The sequence below is a fragment of the Epinephelus fuscoguttatus genome, linkage group LG11 (genome assembly GCF_011397635.1).
Source record: "Epinephelus fuscoguttatus linkage group LG11, E.fuscoguttatus.final_Chr_v1".
Taxonomy (NCBI): Eukaryota; Metazoa; Chordata; class Actinopteri; order Perciformes; family Serranidae; genus Epinephelus; species Epinephelus fuscoguttatus.
Genome location: NC_064762.1, coordinates 15,495,843 through 15,516,509, shown reverse-complemented (window position 1 = coordinate 15,516,509; position 20,667 = coordinate 15,495,843). Strand labels below are relative to the sequence as shown.

Genomic DNA, 20,667 nt, shown 5'->3' with positions numbered 1-20,667 from the left:
CCCAGATCCTGTCTAACGTGTTAGTCTGCATGACTCTGTTTGCAGCAACAGTTTCCTCATAAGCACACATGCCTTTGTACTGTCTGTATGTGTTTACTTCCATCGTAAACCACAGGAAAGAACAAAGGAGATTGGTGTCATTACAGCTGGTCTGTTGTTGCCGAAGAATTGCACAAATATGCAAATACATAGTAATGATGAGAACATTTAGCCAAAGGCGACAGATCTCTACAGTTGTTTTTTGATGATTTCTAAATCAATAGATGTTTTAATCTGCCGCAACTGTTGCTGAGTGCCCTTGTTTTGCTTTTTTAGCCCCCAGGCAAAAAAATGATAACAAATAAAACCCTCCTGAACACAAAGGATAAAGTTTGTTTATGAAAGTGATAACACACTTTTCTATATGAAGTTCCTACACACACACACACACACACACACACCAATCAATAAGGTACAGAATTGCTTCATGATAGATTATCTTTCACTTTGCCATAATATACAGGAACAAACACATTGTTTGGATCATAGACAGATTGTTAGAGCCATGTGAATCGAGGACTAATTGTGCAATTATCATTTAATAGTTTTTGCTCAAGGGCACACGGCTCTGATCTGCAGCCAACTTTTTGCGTCATGTGTCACTTCGCAGCCACCATAAATCACCTGACCATTAAAAATGTGCCGGGAGCATCTCATTTATATCTTTTGGCTTTTACTCTTTTTACTTTGTGAGGCAACTGCCTTGCCCTGCCCTTCGCAAGAAAAGTAAACTTAGATGGATCTCCTTGATAAACTTCTGTGAACTCGCCTAACTGGAAAAAACGACATAGATGAGGGTACCGTGAGACGGTTGATGACACAAACACGTCAACTTGGCTGAAAGAGGCAATATATCACCAGTGTGTAGTGAAAGTATTGACTATATGGCAGTGAGAATTCACAAGAGGAGGAGCTTGGTGTTGAAAGACACAAACTCTCAAGCAGGTGTCGCTTGTGACTTTGTTTGTCAGAGCTGTTTCCGGTGTAATCAGGAGGCAACTGAGCTGTTTTACATACAGGGTTGAGGAAAAAGGAGGCATATTTTACCTGAATGATTCCTGAAGTACAGGGGCGCAGGAGTCTGGATGGATCTTCCCATGTAAGTACATTCATTACAGACACTATCTATGACCTTAAAGAGAGGTGAAGGGACATCAGACACTTATCTTGATATCTGTGTGAGTTTTCATTGAACTTTTTCTTTCAGCAAAAACGTCAACTTTTCCACAGATATGCCATGAAGCCAAACAGTATACTCTGTTCTCTGATCCTACGTGTTAATCAGACTGTTTTCATTCAGGTTGAGCCGTAAACGACCTCTGTTCAATGGATATGAAAAGGAGCCTCCACTGTGCAAAAAGAAATGTTTGGCCACTCTGAAAACTCTGCTGGACAGATATCAGACTGACAGAGACAGAGAACGTGCCAGACTGAGGTAAGTGCTGCCCGACTGAAGAAGAGTTACAGTACAGTTAACATAGGGCGTGAAACGATGTGTTGCAACAGGAAAGACACAGGTTTATTTATTCACAAAGGTTGTTTGAGGACAAAGGGTATTTCAGGTGTCACATTTTCACTTCCTCTTGGTATTAGTCATGCCGCATAAGTGGCAGGGTAACAGTATATCATATATCATATTGTGTTTACCCATATATCCGTGCCTCTCAACTGATTCTCCTATGTGTAAAATATACTCAATCATACATTGTAGTGGTGATGTGTCCTCAAAGAAAGACACACACTCAAAATCAGATGGGCTCTGAGGCACCTGAGGAACAAATCTACAAGGAAAAATAAGTTCATTGTCCAGGCAGGGGAGCATGAAGTGTCGTACAGTTTATTTTGCCATTAGCATACCACGGGAGTGTTTCCTCGTAGCACAACAGAGGAAAATAATAGATGCTTGCTCTTGCGAATTTGTTCAAATTATTACTTTTTTTGCCAGATTTAAGAGTGAAAGGAGGAATTCAACTCACAACCACTGCGGCAAGGACAGTGCCTTTGTACATGGGACACCTGCTGTAACCACTGAGCTACTGGGAACCTGTAGATTACTGCACTTAGAACTGCACTATATAAAAAGTGTCCTGAGATAAATTTTGTTGCGCTTTGACGCTATGTAAATAACACTGACTTGACATTTCAGCAAGCAGGCAAACAAAGAACAATGGCATCTGCAGCTTCTCTCGTCCTGAAAGACATGAACCCCTCCCAGTGTGTGCCTGTCCTCTACCTGCCCACCCATACATGTAGATTAACCTGGTGTGCCTAAGCTGCTCACTACCTTGGAAACAAAAGTATCAGCAAATAGTCAGATTAAGATTAATGATACTAAGGTGATGCTAAGATTGTAAGCAAACTAATTCAGTTGTAAAGAAGAAGTTGTTTTTTATCTTGGAGGGGTATCTGGGGCTTGTTAGCAAGCGCTACTGAGTATCCTACACAACAATAATTACCAGAAAGGTTCAGTTGCCAGGTGAGCTCCATTCATCCAGATGCCAATGGTTTTTGTTGTGAAATGAGCAGGTATCGTATAGATAACATCTACTTCGTGCACTGCTACACTTCAACGCATGTGACAGGAATAAAATAGATATGTCCAACAAGAGTTCTGCTCAGAACTAAACACTGCATCGCTCTGTATCCCACTTAGTCACTCGTAGGAAGTTATGACGTTCCACTAGAAAACAATGCAATTAAACTAACTTAGTCACTGATGCTCTCTCCATCACATCCAGCGAGGACACGGTGTAAAGCTCGCTATTTCTTGGCTGTCTTGGCTTGACTAGTTTTTGTAGTCACTTCCATTTCCTTTCACTTCAGTATTTGTGTCAATCTAACAATCAAGATATAATGTGCAAATTTCAACACTTGTGGTGATGCTGGTAGGCTAGTTGCGGCCCCTGTTTCCAGTCTTTATGCTAAGCTAAGCTAAAGAGCTACTGGCTGTAGATCCATGTTTAATGGATGGACATGAGAGCGGTTTTTACTGTACGTCTGACTCCATGTGAGAAAATAAACGATGTATTTCCCAAAATGAAAAACTATTTGTTAAAAAGTAAATAAAAAAGTTATTTTAACCTTATGAGACCCTGTGTCCTCATATGAGGACATCATATTCAAGGTATGCTTGACCTTATACTTCATTCTGCTTAACTTAGACCTGTTGTCCTTGTTTGTGGATACTTTTTTTGTGGTATCTAGTGGTAGTAAGACCGCAATACACTCATCCATGTGAAAACAGGATTTCAGCCATCTCTGCCAAGTCAGTCTGCAGCCGATCCCGACACATAAGTGGACAAGGCCCAAAACATGATCACATTTTATGGTTGAAATTTGTTTGTTTATGATTAATAATGTTTGTAGTTTAATATGGCAACAAATTTGACCAATTTTAGCAATTTTTCAAGCTAAGACACTGTTAATTAGGAAGCACTCGTTTGAGGACATTGGGACTTTATTATCATTGACAGTGCTTAGTTTTTTATACTAACCAGGTCCTACTGATCCCAAATAGATAGGAGAAATTAAAAATGCATACCAAACAAACTTTGGGTCTCAGGAGGTTAAACAAAATTCTTATCATATGGTGACTTTGACTTTTGCATAGTGTCAAAACATTCCTGTCTCCCAGTAACCACTCTGTTTTTGTGTTACACACCCAAACTTTATGCATGACAATGAAATATCTTTGTGTCACAGGACGAGGTGCGGTCCCCCCTGCACATCTGACACCTGTGTGAATGGCGGGACAAAACACCTGACTCACACTGAACGCTTCTTCAATCAGATCTCATCCTGGGCTGACACACAATCCTCTGTGAATAAAGTACTGGAGCATCTCAAGTCCAGACAAGTAACCGATGACATTTTACTCGATGACTCAATCAACAAGAAATTTCTGGAGTTTCACAGTGACATCACTAAGGAATGTGGCGCAGAAGATAAGCAGCATTCGTGGGCTGTTATTGAGAAACAGGAAGAGGTCGTCATGTATGGACCTTATTATCCTAATTACAACAACGGAGAGCACAGCGAGGACATCATTATTAAACAAACCCAGGAGCTGCTGGAGTCAGAGGATGTGTCAGAGGACTGGAAGGTGTATGTTTTCACCATGAACAGCCCGTGTTTGGCTAGAAACTCAGATCCCTGCATGCTTAACCTGGTTCACAGTGCTCAGGAGTGGTGGAGCATGTATGGAGTTAAGACTTATATTGGTTATGTGAAATGCTGGGGCTTCAAAGGAAGTAAAGAGAATCTGTTCAGGGATATAAACCACAGCCAAGTGGAGTGTATAGATCTGGCTGAGGACTATGAGAGCTATGTTAAAGCTGCTCAAAAGTCTAATCTTAATCCTTTATGTGAAACTCTGTTTCTAGCTGTTAAACGCCGCCTGAGATCTGCAAGTTTGATAAACACCGTGCAGGGTCAAGACTGGAAGAGTTACTTTAAAAGTATGCACAGTATTTATGAAAGCAAACCTGAGGAGGAGAGAAAAATCTTAGCACAGGAGGCAAGCGCCATGATCAAAGCTGCACAAGCTCTGCTTTCAGAAAGAAGTGGAAGCTTTGAGGAAAACTTCGATAAAGGACGCACATTTGATCACACCTTTAGTTCCCAAGTTTCAGACGCCATCCAGGACCAGATTAGACTCACATTTCAACAGTGCTGGAGGGAGATGATACAGGACAAACATGCCGAGTTCATCAGGGAGAAGCTGACTGAAGACTTCAATCATTGCACCGTCCAGCTTTTTATCAAAGACATTGTCACGTTCACAAAGGAGTACTTAGACATTGGAAGGATGCAGTTTCCAGAGGAAGCTCCGAGATGACGAGGAGGTTACATAAGAGCAAACATCTCACACATGTGTGGTATGCCTTTGAAGAGGAATGAATGACACTCAAGCTCAATATCCTACATACTGTTTGCATTACGTCAGAATGCTTTGTCTTTATTAGTTTCCTCAGCAGAGCTACAGTTGCACACAGAGGAAGGGCATCAGGTAGTGTTAGTGCACACGTCCACCTCTCACTGTGTCTTTACTTACAATATATCACAAATGGTGTATTACAATTATACTGGAGTGGAGTTTTTACATATATGCTCGTATATTTCTCGGTAATTATCCCACATTTACACAAGTTGCCCCCTCCCCATGCTTGTCACAAGCAAATTAAAGCATTAAGTATTGCAAACAAACTGTACAGTCTTGGTACAATACACAGTCATGAACAACCTTCAGATAATAGATGACTGATGATTGTGTGGTTTGGGGTTGTGCAATTCATAATAAATACTAGCCGGATGTCTTCTGGAAAGGCCCTTTAAGTTTTCTTATGGCTGCACATCTGCACATGTGCCAGCAGAGGGAGCTATGTGCCATCACTTCCATCCACATCCATCGTGCAGCTTACTTGGTGCAAAGGTAGATTATCATGTTTTTTTTTCATAGAGGTGTCACTATATACATGTACTTTTTACACTTTAAATCAAAGGAGATCATGTTTACTGAAGGTCATCGAATCTCTGCTGTCTAGGAGTGATGGATGTCTGATTATCTGGTCTTTGTCAAATTAGATAAACTGTGAAATTACACCTGTGCATTACAGTTATTGGTATCACATATAAGTGATAAGTGAGTGTCAGTAGTGGAGAATGTTTAAGGGGTCAGTTCAGATATTCTTTTCTGTTCATCCCTACTTGTATTTTGCCTTGCAGATGGTTTTATTTTCTAAAGTTCTGAGATGTTGCTGCTGAGACTGAGTCACCCTATTTCAGCTAAGATGATGGGATGTTTGTGGAAACCTCAACAGCAAAGTGCTTTATTGGATTCTCTGGATAATCTACAGACCTCATTATCTCTGAACAGTTTGAATCATCAACCATCTTGTCACTCCCGACTTCTCAAATACAGCAGTTTGGTCAGTGACCCTACACTTTACACCAGTGGTTCCTGACTGGTGGGTCACCGGTCCATTCTAAATGGACTGCAAGTGACTTGCAAATGTGTCAAGTTTGTAAAAAACGCACTTTATTTTTGAAGTACATTGAATTTCCTGCTGTAGAGTGAATTAATAATGGACAACTACTTTACAGGGACAGCAAATCAGCTTGACGACATGGTCAAATGCAAGTATGACGCTGAATATATTAAACTTTGTTAACCTTTAACTAATGACTAAGGACAAATCTGGACCACATGGCTGGACCATTCAGGAGCCACTGCTTTAAACTATGATGTTCTAGGTACACCCAACGAGTTCTTATCCCAGATCGTCAAATACCAATGCTTCTCAACACCTTTGGCGTGTGATATTGACGTCAAAGACACCCTTTGGCGTATACATGAGACGCACCCTTTACCATCTGTATGTGACGCACAGCTGTTTGCTGGGTGAGACATTTTGTAACTCTTAGTTACCATAATTGTCTGAGTTGCGTATAGGTTTAGGCAACAAAAACTACTTGGTTAGGCTTTGAAGAAATATCATTTCGAGATGAAGACCGAGTTAAGCCGGAAGGAAAATCTCTCAATTTACCAGTCCATCTACGTTCTGACCCTCACCTATGGGCATGAGCTTTGTGTCTTGACAAAAAGAGTAAGATTGCGGATACAAGCGGCTGAAATTAGTTTCTTCTGGGTGGCTGGGCCCAACTTTAAATACAGTTTGAAGTGGAGTAGATGATGCCAGAAGGGTGCCTTTGGCGTTAGTATCACACGCTGAGGGGTATGACAAAGGGTCTGTATTCAAATAGTCTCTATATACAGACTCTACATTCAGTGAATGTAGAGTCTGTAGGCAAACCCCGGAGATCTTGCCTCCGGAAGAAGAGCGGAAGAGCCCTGGTTTCCGGTTGTAGGCTGTTTGTAGTCTGCGCGATATTGACCAATCACGTTTGAGCTGGCTGCAGTTGTTGCCAGGTTAAACGGTCCGTGCGGTGAACTAATTGGCGTCACTGCAAACTCTGAATCCATCGCAATGTTTCAGCATATTTACTTATTTATAAACGGAAGTCGGAAACGGAAATTCGCCTCCTCCGCCCAAATCAAACCAAAATGCCAAAAAATCTGGGGTCTGCCCCAGAGGCTGTATCACCGTCTGCCGGAAGTCAGACGCCGAATACAGCCGATGGGTTCTGAGAATGGTATTCAAAGAACTCAGAACAGGTTGGTACCCCTTTAGCATCAGTTTTGGACCTATCACTTTCAGCTTGTTAAATACATATAATGTCTTTTCAAAGCAAACTTCTGTGTTCATTTGAAACATAGGTTCAGGCAACGCAACTTCTTGGTTAGGTTTGGGAAAGGATTGAAATGACTTTTGGTTTCACACGGGACACAAACAACGGCCTCCTGGGTGAAAGTCTTGTGTTTCCCACCCATCCACCCCGACCTAATCCATACAAACATGTTCTCGCTTTTATGCTGCATGAGTTGCTCCAAGTGTCTTATATTGCCGCAGTTTGGATTACACTGGAGTCATTTCATCTCATATAGATGTAAAGGGGTGCACCGTGTGTCCTTTAGCATCTGTCGAGGGCCACTGACCAAGCTGCCATATTTGATGACCTCAGGGTGTGAGAACAGGTTGAGCAAACATATCAGAAACAGAAAACTGACCATGTTGAGGTCTGTGGATTATCAAGTCACCGGCACATTGTTTGTTCTGTAAAGAGACAGAGCTTTGGAGTTTTTAAAATATACTTCTCATTTACCTCTGTTGCACTTTGATGTCACATCTGCAAGTAAATACCATTATGAGTGTGAAAATATAGTTGCTGTTTTTCTTATCAATGTGAACTGACCCTTAAAGAACACTGGCTACGACTCCTCCATGGTGCTACTTTTGACATTAAGGTGTGCTGTTGGGATTTTTTACGTGTTTTGTGTGTCCATCATTTTAAGGCATGTTGTTCGTAACAATGTGAAAATGAAGACAAATATAACAAAATAAAAATAAATCAGGGAGATAAAGTCTGACTGTTATTTGTTACTGGTTTAAGTTAAAGTATTTGTCACTTAATGCCCCTGCACTGGCACGCTGGAAAAGGTGAACAGTCGTGTGTCTGATCACAGTGTTGCTCTTTTACAAACTCCATTGAGTCCTTCATTGCTGTGAATGAATGATGCACAGTATCTGCTCAGTTCTGTTTAGGATCTCCATTTGCCTCACATGTGTCCCAGAGTGTTGCACTGAAGGCACTGTACGGTGCTCAGGCTGCAGGAACATCTGCATCCAGAGCAGCAGTCTGCTTCCTGTCTCTCAGGAGAGTTTAATCACCACAAATAGGTTGGTTTGAGATGCTGGGTCGTAGGTCTTCTAGGCCAGGATTAGGTTGTTCCAGGGTTCAGCTTTGGAGCCGGAAGATCCGCCGTGGCTGCCAGGGGTCATCTTTAGAGGAATGGCCCCACCTTGAGCTGCCATGTAGGCTGGCAGGGCTGAAATCTAAAGGGACAGAGGAGGAGATGATGAGAAGGCCAGTACAGGAATTTCTTATGTAGTCTGTCCTGTGCAGCTGTTTATCCCATTTACACTGAGATCATTAAAAAGGACCTTTTCTTTACCTTGTCCCATTATTTGCAACCCAATCGCCAGAAGAGTGTTGGAAATGTTACACAAACCCCAGATACATGACATTTGCACGATATTATGTAGCAGATATGTTGTGGTTAAAATATGATTAGGTTTAGGCCTTAAAACCACTTGCTTATGGTCAAGAAAATATGGGGGGTTTTTTTGGCTTAAAATATCCAGTTTTGGAAGCACAACAGCAGCATCTCAGTAAAACAACAATCGTCTTTCACGGCCCTATCCCCACTGGAAGAGCAGGGACAGGTTGCTAAAAAACAGCTGGTTTTGCTGGTTGTTGGTCTCAAACAGTAGTCTTTAGAGGTCCGTAGCATGTTATAGGTGACACGCCATCCACCATCCCTTCCATGTTGGTATATCAAGCCATGTAATGTATTTGTGGTTTGCAGAAATGTACAATGCCAACATTTTCTTCTGGCGACCATGCTAAATATCAACGTAATAAGTCCAAAATGAGACTCCATACTGTGGAATTTGGATTATAATGATCATGTCCAAACATTAGTTTAACTGTTGCTTTTGGTGATACCATTTTCTGGGCTAATTAGACTGAGTTGAATGTAATAACTCTCTTTCCTCGTCACAACCAAAGACTCAAAACCATTTTAAATGTTAGTGTTCCCTGTAATTCAACTATTAAGGTGTCCAACCTGTGCATGTGCGCTTTGGTGTGTGTACAAGCTGTGAGTGTCCGGCTCCGTCTTTATCTGGCGAGGCTCCTCTGTGGTGGTGGAGGCCCGGGGAGTGCTGCTTGGCGTGACTGGAGTCCCCTCACTGCCTGGGGTCCCTGTGGAAGACCAGAACTGAAGTGATTACACATTCAAGGGCAAGATGCACATGTAAATGAGTTCGTAAATCTTAGCTCTGCTCCTGCTGATCTAACATTGCATCTCTATCTATTTACAAACTCTAGCACGTGTGGTCTTCAATCTCACCAGTTTGGGACTTGTTGAGGTTCTTGGGTTTGCGTTTGCGGGTCTGGATGCCCTCCTTTTTCATAGCCAGGGGTCGTGGTACCTGTCAAGACAACGGGACAAAAGAATGACCCTTAGTCAACAACAGCAGATTGAAGTAAGATAAATTTAAGGTGAGGTCAAGGGTCAGAGGTGCAAAGGAAAAAGCATATGGCAAAAAAAAAAATCTTTCCTTGAGACTTGCCCATTTTCCCACAAATTGCTAATGATACATTTCAATATTAAATTCTGAATTGTAGCACAGTAGAAGTAGGTCGCATGAAATGGAAATACTCAGGTTTAGTACAGGTACTACACAAACTGTAACTGATTATACACCAGATTTCAGCAGCATCATAAATGGACTCCTCCCCCTTTCCCTTCTTTCTCTCTCACCCCGTGGAGTTTCATGTAGAGGCCACAAGCATTGCAGACCGGCTCTCCCTCTGCGTTTCGTCGCCACAGGGTGGTGAGGGTGGTGTGACAGTTGGAGCAGGACAGGCCCACCCTCCTCGAGGCAGACTGCAGCATATAAAATATGGCAGGAGAAAAAGAGAATATTTTCATTTTTATTTACAAAAAAGGCAAGATATCAGCACTGTGCAGCAAACAACGCTCACTGTATGACTTCTCTGTATGGTACATGTACAGAGTACAGAAGTGTCTACTGTCACCCACCAGCCGTCTCTGAGGTTTAATTAGAGGTCTGTTGATGCCGTTCATCTTGTGGTACAGTCCACAGGCATTACACAGGTAGTGGCCCGTACCATCCCGCCTCCAGAGGGGCGTCGACATCGCCCCACAGTTCACACACTCTCGCCCCTCAATGAAATCATCAAACAGGTCTGATGGAGGACAAGAAAGAAATATGATGAGTCAAAACATCAACTGTCTTTTTTCCTTAAAGGTCCAGTGTGTGGGATCTAGTGGCATCTAGTGGTGAGGTTACAGAACTGACACAACAAACACAAACTTTCACCCGGTAGAGCTTTTTTTAAGTCCTGTAAGATTATAAAGTCAAACCCTGTTCTTTTTTCTTAAATCCAACCACATGCATTAGTTGTCAGGGGGGAAAAAAACATCAGATCGCATTGTTGTACTGACATAGTGTGTTTATTTTGAAAGAGACTGTATGTAAACGTTAAATTTCCTGTGAAAACAGAAGTGTATTTTGAAAAAAGAGAATGCATGTAACAGGCAGAACACGGTGTCCCAGAACGTCAACAACCAACGCACCCAGGGTACCTTTCATGTCGTATCTGGACTTGGAAAGTCCATGACCAAACGTCGATATGTGACAAGGTCGGAGTGAGAATGTGTTGGCCGACGTGACTTTGCACATGTTTCAATATTAATGTACAGAGCAGAGGCATCAGAATGTGATAAGGAGGTCATTACTCCAGGTGGCCTTACAATAGCAGGCTCCTGATTGGCCACCATCATCTTCTTCACCTTCTTCTTCTTCTTTACATGGCTTAAGGGTTTTACTTATATCTTAGCCTGTTGGTTTGGCATGTCCTTCACATCGCTTCAGTTGTGTTTTGGCGTTTTCATTTGGATTTAGATTGTCTTTTTATAATTTTGTGTGTGGAACGGGAAAAACCCTGTTTTCAAAAATACCCGTGTACGTGTGGACCAGGCTTTGGATTATAATGCATGAGATGTGTGAGAGTTTGTAAACAGACACTGAGTTTTGCTGTTATTTAACGTGGCATCCTATAACTCTAATTCATTCTCCAAAGTATTTTTGCTGTTCTTGGAATCTTCATTCACCATGTAGGCATACGAGAAAAACATTGTTTTCTACACAAATTCAACGTAACATGGGGTGAGTAACTGATAAACACATGATGATTTTGGGGATGAAATATTCCTTTAACATCAGTTCAAAGATCACACAATAACATATGAGCTAGAATGAGCTCTTTAACACTCAAAACGCCACTGGATAAACAAAAAAGCACCTGAAGGCACAGTTTTTTCTGAAAAGTTCATATTTGGTGATAGGTTGTTAAAGCTGATGATGGCAGTTCTGAGTGGGTGCTGTTATTGTCAGCCATTGCAAAGAAAATTTAATCGACTTCACATAATTTCCACATGTTATTTAGCACATATCCAGCTCATATCACAGGCCCAGCTCACTTCTGTCATTCTTAGAGAAATGAACTTTGAGCTAAAATTCTTTCCACCCTCATTAATAAACTTTCCTGCACTGTCAAACCCTGACTATGAAATGCAGTGGCCTGTCTCCACCAGCAGGAGGTGCAGGCTTCAGTCTTTCAGGCCCCTCACAACAACAGCAGCCAGGAATCCCTCCTTATCTCACAGCTCCCCCTGAGATAAAGAGCCGGCTGGAAATAGAGACGGAATAGAGCTCCATCATATTCAAATAGAGACTTTCTGTGTCTGTCACGTCTCTGTCTCCTTCTCTCTCTTAGTTAGCATGACGTCTCATAATCTCCACACTCAACAGTGAATAACAGCCATCCAGGAGGAGGAGGAGGCATCAATCAGTGGTGTGATAGTGACAGCAGGTTACAGTATTCATCAGCTATGTGAGGTTATGCTCGAGGAAATGTGCAAAACACCAACATATTAACGGTAGCTGCCACATTTAAATCAGATCATAGTGTTTTTTTAACGCTACGCTCCACTATGCATAATTACTTTCCTTTAGATAGTATAAATCTGGCCTCCATCTGCTGCTCCTCCTCGCTGCAGAGCCTGACTGATACATAGTCAGGCCTGCTCCAAGGCTGAGAGAGAAACAGAGACAGCAGGGTGAGCTAACCTTGAGTCAGGCAGCAGTTGTAGCCAACACAATGCAGCAACACGAGACAATACACAAAAGAAACGCTGCAGCGTCCGTGTCTATCTAAATGGAGGTTTATTTTTTCCGCTGAGTAAATGTCAGTGTGTGTCTTTATCTGGAGACCCAAACGCATTCAGAGGACAAAGGTGAAAACAACTGTGACGTTATGTGACGACGAACTGGCTGCACAGGGTTTCAATTTTTGTTTTTCATTTGTCACAGTGATGAAGGTTGATGAGGGAGTTTATGTGCTTTATCTAAGCACAATCTGAAAAACATTTTAAAATGTAAGTAAGATACTCATTTAACTTGCTCCTGAGAGCTGCACGTCTTAGTCTTCACAACTGCTTCAATGTCAAGTGTGCAAAGTCATCTAGTGGGCCGGATTTGACCCTTTGGCAGGCCGCTTCTGGCCCTCGGGACGTATGTTTGACACCTCTGCATTATACTTTTACTCTGTGATGTTTACTCAATCTGATGGCTGTGGTCACTAATGACACTATATATACAGACCTGAAATGATCTGTTTCTGTTTAGCCACCAGTCGCTATGTGAGATAGTGAAACAAAATCAATATAAGACAAAGGTGTCTAAGAATATTTTTCTTTTAAATGAAGCAGAGTATGTGTTAGGTGACAAGGCAATGAGAAATCTGTAGTGTCCACTCATTTTGCCATACTTTAGTTACTGGACAACTGAAAGTTGAGGATTTAATCTGAACCAGAACATTCACAAAAAGAAAATTTCATTTTACATCAGTGGTTGGTGTCACACTGTAGATTTCTCTACAGAATAATTTAAAGGGTTGTATAAATATTTTTCAGTTCACAAAATGTTAACATTAATCACACTATATGAAGTTGTCAGATAGAATCGGTCTCCTTAGTTGAAGGAGAATTAATACGTTTGCTCTGTATTAGTTGTTAAGTAACTATAATCTAGGAAAATATTTTTTTTCTTCTCTGCTCTTTTCAGTCATGAAATGTGTATTAGAGTTGTTTTGACTGTTAAATGTGCATGAGCAGACCAAATAAATGACATGAAATTACATATACAGTATATACTACTACTATTATTATTAATGATAATAATAATGATAATAATAATAATAAGAGCAGGGCCTTTCTCAATTGTGAAAAAACTAAATTTATTTGACAGCTACAAAAATAAATAAGATAAGTCTATTACCTCTTATGATAAAGTTGATGCATTTATTTCGTCCCGGAGTCCTGACTGTACAATTATGTTATTCAAATATGCATGTTGCTGTAAGACATGGTTGTCTACTGTGTGTCTTGTTTGTATATGATGGTTGTATCTGCTATAGAGCTACGCCACGCTATGTGCCTCAAACAAATTTCTCATTTGGAACAATACATTTTACCTTATCTTATCATATCTTATCTATAGAATATGATGCATTGTTGAGCATTAAACTGGCCAGTGGCATAAGGAAGTTACGACGGGCCCTAGTGCACATTGTCGTACGTGTATTGTCTTGACACAAATAAGACGTGACACTGGACAACATCAACATACATTATTATTAAGTCCAAGACTTAATAATAATCCACTGGGACAAATAAAGTCTATCCTATCCTATTATCAGGAATCATCATTGCATATCTGACTAACATATAGCAGAAAATAAGAAAGGACTCATTTAATTAGATAGTTTATATGCTATATTTATAGCTTTTTTTGGCTTATTTAGATAAAGCATATAATTCAGTTTTAGAAAGCTACTGACTGTTTATAAAACAAAGAAGAATATCATGACGCAGATGGGTTTGCCTTTTTGAAGACAGATATAGCAATGGCACCATTTTTAAATTAATAATATTCTTTTTCAAAAATCATTTATCTTTGAACACAGGTATATTTCCAAGATGGCAATCTGAATCATTTGCAAGGGCCTGTTCTCTCTACGGGCCCGTCCACCCCAGGGGCCCCAGTGCAATAGTACTGTCTATATTGATGTCCCTGAAACTAGCTTAGACTCTTGGACTATATAGTATAATTACAGTATTCTAATCAAGAGCGTAGGCTTAGTTTCAACACTGGGGAGGAAACATGAAATGTGGGGTGTTCGTGTCCTCCGCCAGGAAATTACAAACACTGATATTCTGCATTCTGATGATTTATATGCACCAATCTTTGGATTTTCTGCAACAATTTATGATTTAGATGTCTTTAAATTTGTCAGAATAAAGGTACTCTGCTACTTTAATGTTTTTATCAGATGAGGACAAATGCTCATGCTTTTAATACTGAGGGGGGGCGAGTCCTCTGTGCCCCTCGAGAAATCTACACCTACGGTTCTACTGTCAATAAATAAAGTAGAACGACACTCACAGGGGCCTGTGTAGAGTATTTTTACTTTTGATATTTGAGGTAATTTTTTTGAATAATACTGTGATGATTTTTTAATTTAATTTGACTTTAAATTACTTCTAAAAGTTTACTTTACTACATTATTTTATTTTTCAAACCAAATCTTAATCAAATATTTATGAGTGTTAGTTGCCAACACGACACATGGTAAAGACAGAGAATATTAAACTGTTAAATTTCTATTTTATATTTCAGGCAGAGACACATGCTCCTTATCTTATATGTGAGGGAGACACACAGGGAGGCACATCAGTGCCGAGGTCCATTAGATACAGATATAATGTCTAATAAAATGAAAAATTATGAATATACATTTTTTTAAAAAATATATAATAAAAGTACTGGAATGGTATAGTTTTCTACTTCAAATAATTTTCCAATTTAAGTAAGATCAGGTTTAAGAAATACTGATCAGGGCAGAATGTCATAAACATCTGAAACAGCTTTGACCAACATGTTTATAATCGATTCCTAATGTCAAAGTATTGGATATTTCTCTGGAAAATAAGTCATAAATAAAAGCTTTTTCTTTCAAATGATCCAAAATATTTTCACAGATGCTTTTTTAAAGTTTCAGTCCTGATCATTAAAAGAGCTCATTGTGATTTATTTCCACTTTGATTCACTGAGATGAAAAGTCACTTCACAGCTGAGGGAGTTTCCCTTCTCTCCTGTTCACAGCAGAACAATAGAGACTCTCACTGCACGGCTGAACGCCACCTCATCAAACTGTGAGATCTGATTTAATTTGATGTGAGTGTAAAACAACGAGCTGAAGCCATGGGACTGAAACACCTATAAAGAGCAGCACTGAGTAAACAGACTGTGAGTGTGATTGTGATCAGATGAAGAGGTCAGTGTGGATCAATGCCGTTATCTGTCACACTGTTGGACAGATCGTCTTTTTCTTTCATCATCAAACAGCTGAAAACAAAGATGGCCTTTAAATAATCACCTCACCAATGATTTAAAGACTCAGAGAAACTAATCATCTGATAATCTACAGTAAATGTGATAAAAACCAATAATAATACCAAGTGATATATTTAATTACGATCATGAGATTACAGTGTAAATGACAGGATAATTAGATCAGATTATATTCATGACTTGATGAATGAAAAGGTTCAGGTTTAGATGCTCGTCATCACCCTACAGAAAATGCAAATAATGGAAGAATCACAGGTCAAATAAAGACAGGTCTGATTAGTACACGAGGTGCAAGTCGCTGTCATCGACAACTGACAGCCTGCAAAATCAATGGGTTGCGTATTATGGTCCACAGTTCACTGCAGCTATGGGCCAAAATCACATCCATCCAGCACAGGGACATAAAGCTTTCTTCAGTTATTTTTATTACGATTATTATTTAAAAGGATTCACTGTATCCGCCATAAGTAGAAGGCAGGACTCTTCAGTTGAGTCTTAATCAAATCAGATCTGACCTGATCCACAGGCCACATAAACTGTGCTATAAATTCAACTTCAGTTAAACATTAATTTCTATCACTCCAATAATAGTCCTACATTTGATTCATAAAAACATTCACAAATGTTTGCTATGTGTTAATTATATGTTGGTAGTTAACTTGGCTGTTAAAAACAATTAACCAGCCAGGTCAGTCAAAAGAAAAGTAACGATAGTCGATTAATTGCTTAAGTCATTTTTCAAGCAACAATGTCAAACATTTGCTGGTTCAGGCTTCTTAAATGTGAGCATTTGCTGATTTTCTTTGTCATTTTTGAGAGTAAATGAAGACTTGGTTGGACAATAGAAGCAATTTGAAGTTGTCACTTTGGGCTCTGGGAAATTATAATGAGCATTTTTCACTTTTTAAAAAAAATAAATTTTATAAACTAAATGATGATTAATCATGAAAATAATCAGCATAATGAAAAGAAACCTTAGCTGCAGCCAAAGGAGTAAATATAGGCAGTATGGTTGCTTGGGGCCCATAAAGCGGGGGGCCTACAGAGAAAGAGTGGGCCCTCCAACAATGGAGAATGGGCCCTTATGAGTGACTGCCACCTTGTAAATGTGTTCAAAGAACTCTCATTAGATTAAAACCAGTGTCATTTATGTTGAATGAGGGTTTTTTTTGTAAAATAATCAGTAGCATTTCTAACAAAATTATATACCTGTTCCATAACTATAAATCAACTATTAAAATCGTTGAATCAAATTAATTATTGATTATTTTTCTTCGGTAATTTTGCTAAATATTGGTGATTACTGGGTAATATATATGATGATGTTATCCAGTGTCAAGTCTCTGATCATGTGAGGAGACCATACGTGCACGATAGCGTGCACTAAGGTCCAGTAACTACACTGGTTGCAGCCCTAATTAAATGAACCGCACGTTGATTTACTGCCATTAATACTTAATCTGAGCAGCTGGTTTATTTCTATTCACAACGGAACTTATCATAAAATGTGGTTTAAAAAGCTTCAAATAGATCCACTGTTCATTTTCATATGAAGACCAAATGAGCCATGAATTTCATCCAATGACTTTATGTTGTTTTTACGTGTAAAATGTCACCATGAGACGCATAATAATGTCACTAAAATGTGTGATAATTACAAATACAGTGCAGCAACACAGCGGCACACAAGACTCAGAACTCAGACTTCATCAAACTTGTTAGGACCAAAGGTTGCCAAATATAATTAGGCTATTAATTCAGAAATGTTCTTTCCATGTTATATCAATTATCTCGGGTATACACTGTTGAATTATAAATCGTGTAAAGAAACAAACAGATTTTCCAAAGGTGACAGACAGCCTTTAGTCCTGCTGCAGAGACTCTGTGGTCAGTTTATGACCACATCACGGTAATGATTGATCTCACGTGGCAGCCTGTAAAATGCTTTAATGTCTTTGGTTGCTTTGTTGTTTTAATCAAATGTAGGCCTTGATTAATAAAGAAATAATAAAACATGCACGCGCCACGCTTCATTTAAATTGGAAGTATTAGGATTTTTCGTTCGGCAGAAATTCGATGAAATGCAGCTTATTGTCAGATCTTAAAATATAACACAGGGCTAATTTAAAATCTTATCTCAGAATTCAAGGACGTCTAACTGATTCTTCTTACGCTAAAATCTGTGTGGGCTAGTGGTGGTTTGAAATACGCAATAATCTCGTTGCTATGTGTTATTAAAATACTGATATATTTGTAATTTATAAATCAGATTTCAAATCAGTGCAACCAGTGTGAAGTGTATTCTGACAGCCTTAATATTCTTGATGTGTTTTATTTATTTAATGTGTGATTATTTCTACATGCAGGAAAAAAACAGTCCATTTCTTTTTCTTTATTTTTTTCTTTCTGCAAGAGAAAAATAAAATAGATTTTTCGATCAAGCTTTTACCTTGTTTAATGTGTGTTTTTGTGTCCATTAACAGTAGGGTTACTCTTTTTTAATCGATGACAAATGTAAATAAATAAAGAGACTTGCTTCTTTGTTTTTATCAACACTTTTTCTCCTTGTGATGACAATTAAAGATTATAGTTTGACATTCTTTATATTTCTGTCTGGAGAACAGAATTTCAGAAATTAAAACCACCTTTTACTGGGATGAAAAAGCATGACTCTCTCATATTTAAATCTAAAATGAAAAGTAGATATCTGTGTGTAATTTTCCTCACCGTTTGGGTGCCGTGTTGTGCCATGAGGAGCGCTGGTTTGGAGACCATGGAGAACCGGGTTGTCAAAGGGAGATGCCGGCCACGTCCCACCCACGTTCGGGCTCATGTAGGCCGGGTAGGGGCTGTGATAAGACCCGCTGAGGCTCCGGGCGCCGTAGTGCTCCCTCCCGTTGGCAGAGATGTTTAGCGGGCTGCTGTAAGAAGCCGCCGTGTCCCGGGCCGTGGCCACCCCGGAGGACAGAGGCGGGCTGGTGGAGAAGGCGAAGCGCGGAGACACCGGGGAGTGGTTGTACGAGGGCACTGAGTCGGCGCACGGCTGCGCCCAGGCAGAGTGGCTCGACACGGGGCTGCTCTGCTGCGACGCGCCGGGGGTCTGGAGGTAAGGCAGTGCCGGGATCATGGGGGTGACGACCCGGGTGGTGGGCACGTAAACCGGAGAGGTGCCCGCCGAGGCGTTGTGGAGAAATCCGGCCTCATAGGAGGGGGGTCCGTGGTTGGTTGTCATTATGCCCTGATACATATCCTCTCCTTGGAGCTGGACATCCGTGTTGATAGAGGAGATAAATGATAGTGTGGATGCACTTTACGCACTGAAGTATTAATGCACAAATATTTAACACGATCCGAAAATGTGTTCCTTCCTTATTAAAATCAGGTGAGCTGTGAAGAAGTGAAGCAAAGCGACCGCAACATGCAGAAAGTAGGAATAAACTGAGAGAGGAGACATGAGAGGAGGAGGAGTGAGAGGCTATAGCCTGTGATCAAGATCCAGCTGTTATCATCTCCCTCTCTCTCTCTCTCTCTCTCTCTCTCTCTCTCACACACACACACACACACACACACACACGCACTGTCTCTGTATGCCCCCCAAAATGTGAAAGATATTTTAATACACGGGCATAGATTCAGCGCTAGGAGGGGGGCATATTTGGGGTTTTGGGGGTCCTCCACAAGAACATTTTGAGCATTTAACACTTAATTTCCTGCAGTTTGGTTATTTTTTTATGCGCAAATTTATGTTGGAATGCCTTTGATTTTGTCAAAATAATCTGCTACTTCCACGATTTTCTTAGAGGGAGATAAATGCAAATGTTTTAGATATTATGGGGAAGGTGTCCCCCGAGTCCCCCTGAAACCTACACCCATGTAAAAAAAAAAAAAAAAAAAAAAGAAAAAGAAAAAAAGAAACGTAACAGTTTTATAAAAGAAAAAACAAATGGACCAATCAAATTATTATTATAAAATATTTATTCTAGATGTTTGGAGTGATTAATGCAACTGAATATGCTAATAATACTTTTTAAAAGTTAGTTAGCCTTATTTTATTCTTACTTTATTTAGTTTTAAATTTAATTTTTACGTTTATTTTTAATTTATTTTATTCATCTTTATTGCATTTTATTTTTTATTTTTGTATTATTTCATTTCATTTTATTTTATTCTATTTATCATTGTTTTTAGCTCATTATGTTCCTCCTGATAAATTCTATAAAGGCAGGTTTTTGTTTTGGGGTTGTTTTTTTTGTTAAAGTGTGTTTTTTACTGTTTGTGGAATATTTTTAACACAAGAAACAAACTGTTTATTTTCATGTATGAATCAAATGAATGCATAACGAGCTTTAAAACAAATTCTATTTGTAAATATTAAATTCCTTCAGTTCTTACAAACCGGAAGTGTCCATTCACTCAGTATTAACTCTCTTTAACTCTTATCAAAATACTTTTTCGTTTGTCTCAAATGACGTAAGCTATCAGATGCAAGATTTTGTTTAATTTGTTCATTTAACTTCCTTTTTAACTCAATGATAACGGACTGATTTTTAATTTCGAAAAACCACCACAATATTATTGTGTGTGTGTGTGGTGCTGCAGTGATCTCGTTTTCCGATCTGAAGTTATAATACAGTTTAAATAATAATCATATGCATATTTTTTTTCTGCTAGTGTGCAGATATTAATATTTGTCCTGTGGTGTTGTATAGCTGAATTAAAATAAACCTGGTGATAAAAGCTCAGCATTAAGTTGAATATTCTAGTAAGCGTTTAAGTCGTTTAAAAATTGATAAACCTCGAGATGGGAGTTATTGACGACATATCAATTAACTGCTCGCAGTCTCATCAACTCAATTTCTCTGTCAAGTCACTGATTTGCTTCATGACTTTTCGGCTTCCATACATGTGCTGAACTGGCACTTCACATGTCTAATAACAGCCA

General features: G+C 39.6%; 2 protein-coding genes across 2 annotated transcripts; one reads left to right on the top strand and one right to left on the bottom strand.

Annotated features, from left to right (window-relative positions):
* Positions 1–973: 973 nt before the first annotated feature.
* LOC125897196 (uncharacterized) lies at positions 974–5,192 on the top strand. Its single transcript, XM_049590319.1, has 3 exons — positions 974–1,138; positions 1,340–1,474; positions 3,742–5,192. The coding sequence occupies exons 1-3, from the start codon at positions 1,125–1,127 to the stop codon at positions 4,874–4,876; spliced, it is 1,284 nt and encodes a 427-aa protein (XP_049446276.1). The 5' UTR covers positions 974–1,124; the 3' UTR covers positions 4,877–5,192.
* A 2,501-nt stretch (positions 5,193–7,693) lies between these two features.
* On the bottom strand, positions 7,694–19,188 carry gata4 (GATA binding protein 4). Its single transcript, XM_049590320.1, has 6 exons — positions 18,453–19,188; positions 10,268–10,434; positions 9,986–10,111; positions 9,572–9,653; positions 9,287–9,423; positions 7,694–8,492 (listed from the first exon to the last, which is right to left on the bottom strand). The coding sequence occupies exons 1-6, from the start codon at positions 18,970–18,972 to the stop codon at positions 8,367–8,369; spliced, it is 1,158 nt and encodes a 385-aa protein (XP_049446277.1). The 5' UTR covers positions 18,973–19,188; the 3' UTR covers positions 7,694–8,366.
* Positions 19,189–20,667: the final 1,479 nt, after the last annotated feature.

Bases quoted from the DNA above. Each gene is read 5' to 3' on its own strand.
- LOC125897196 (XM_049590319.1), top strand. The intron at 1,475-3,741 runs GTAAGTGCTGCC...TTTGTGTCACAG, and splicing joins AGAGAACGTGCCAGACTGAG to GACGAGGTGCGGTCCCCCCT.
- gata4 (XM_049590320.1), bottom strand. From the start codon at position 18,972: ATGTATCAGGGCATAATGACAACCAACCACGGACCCCCCTCCTATGAG. The intron at 10,435-18,452 runs GTGAGGAAAATT...GTCCTCCATCAG, and splicing joins CACAACACGGCACCCAAACG to ACCTGTTTGATGATTTCATT. The intron at 9,654-9,985 runs GTGAGAGAGAAA...TTGTCTTGACAG, and splicing joins TCTACATGAAACTCCACGGG to GTACCACGACCCCTGGCTAT.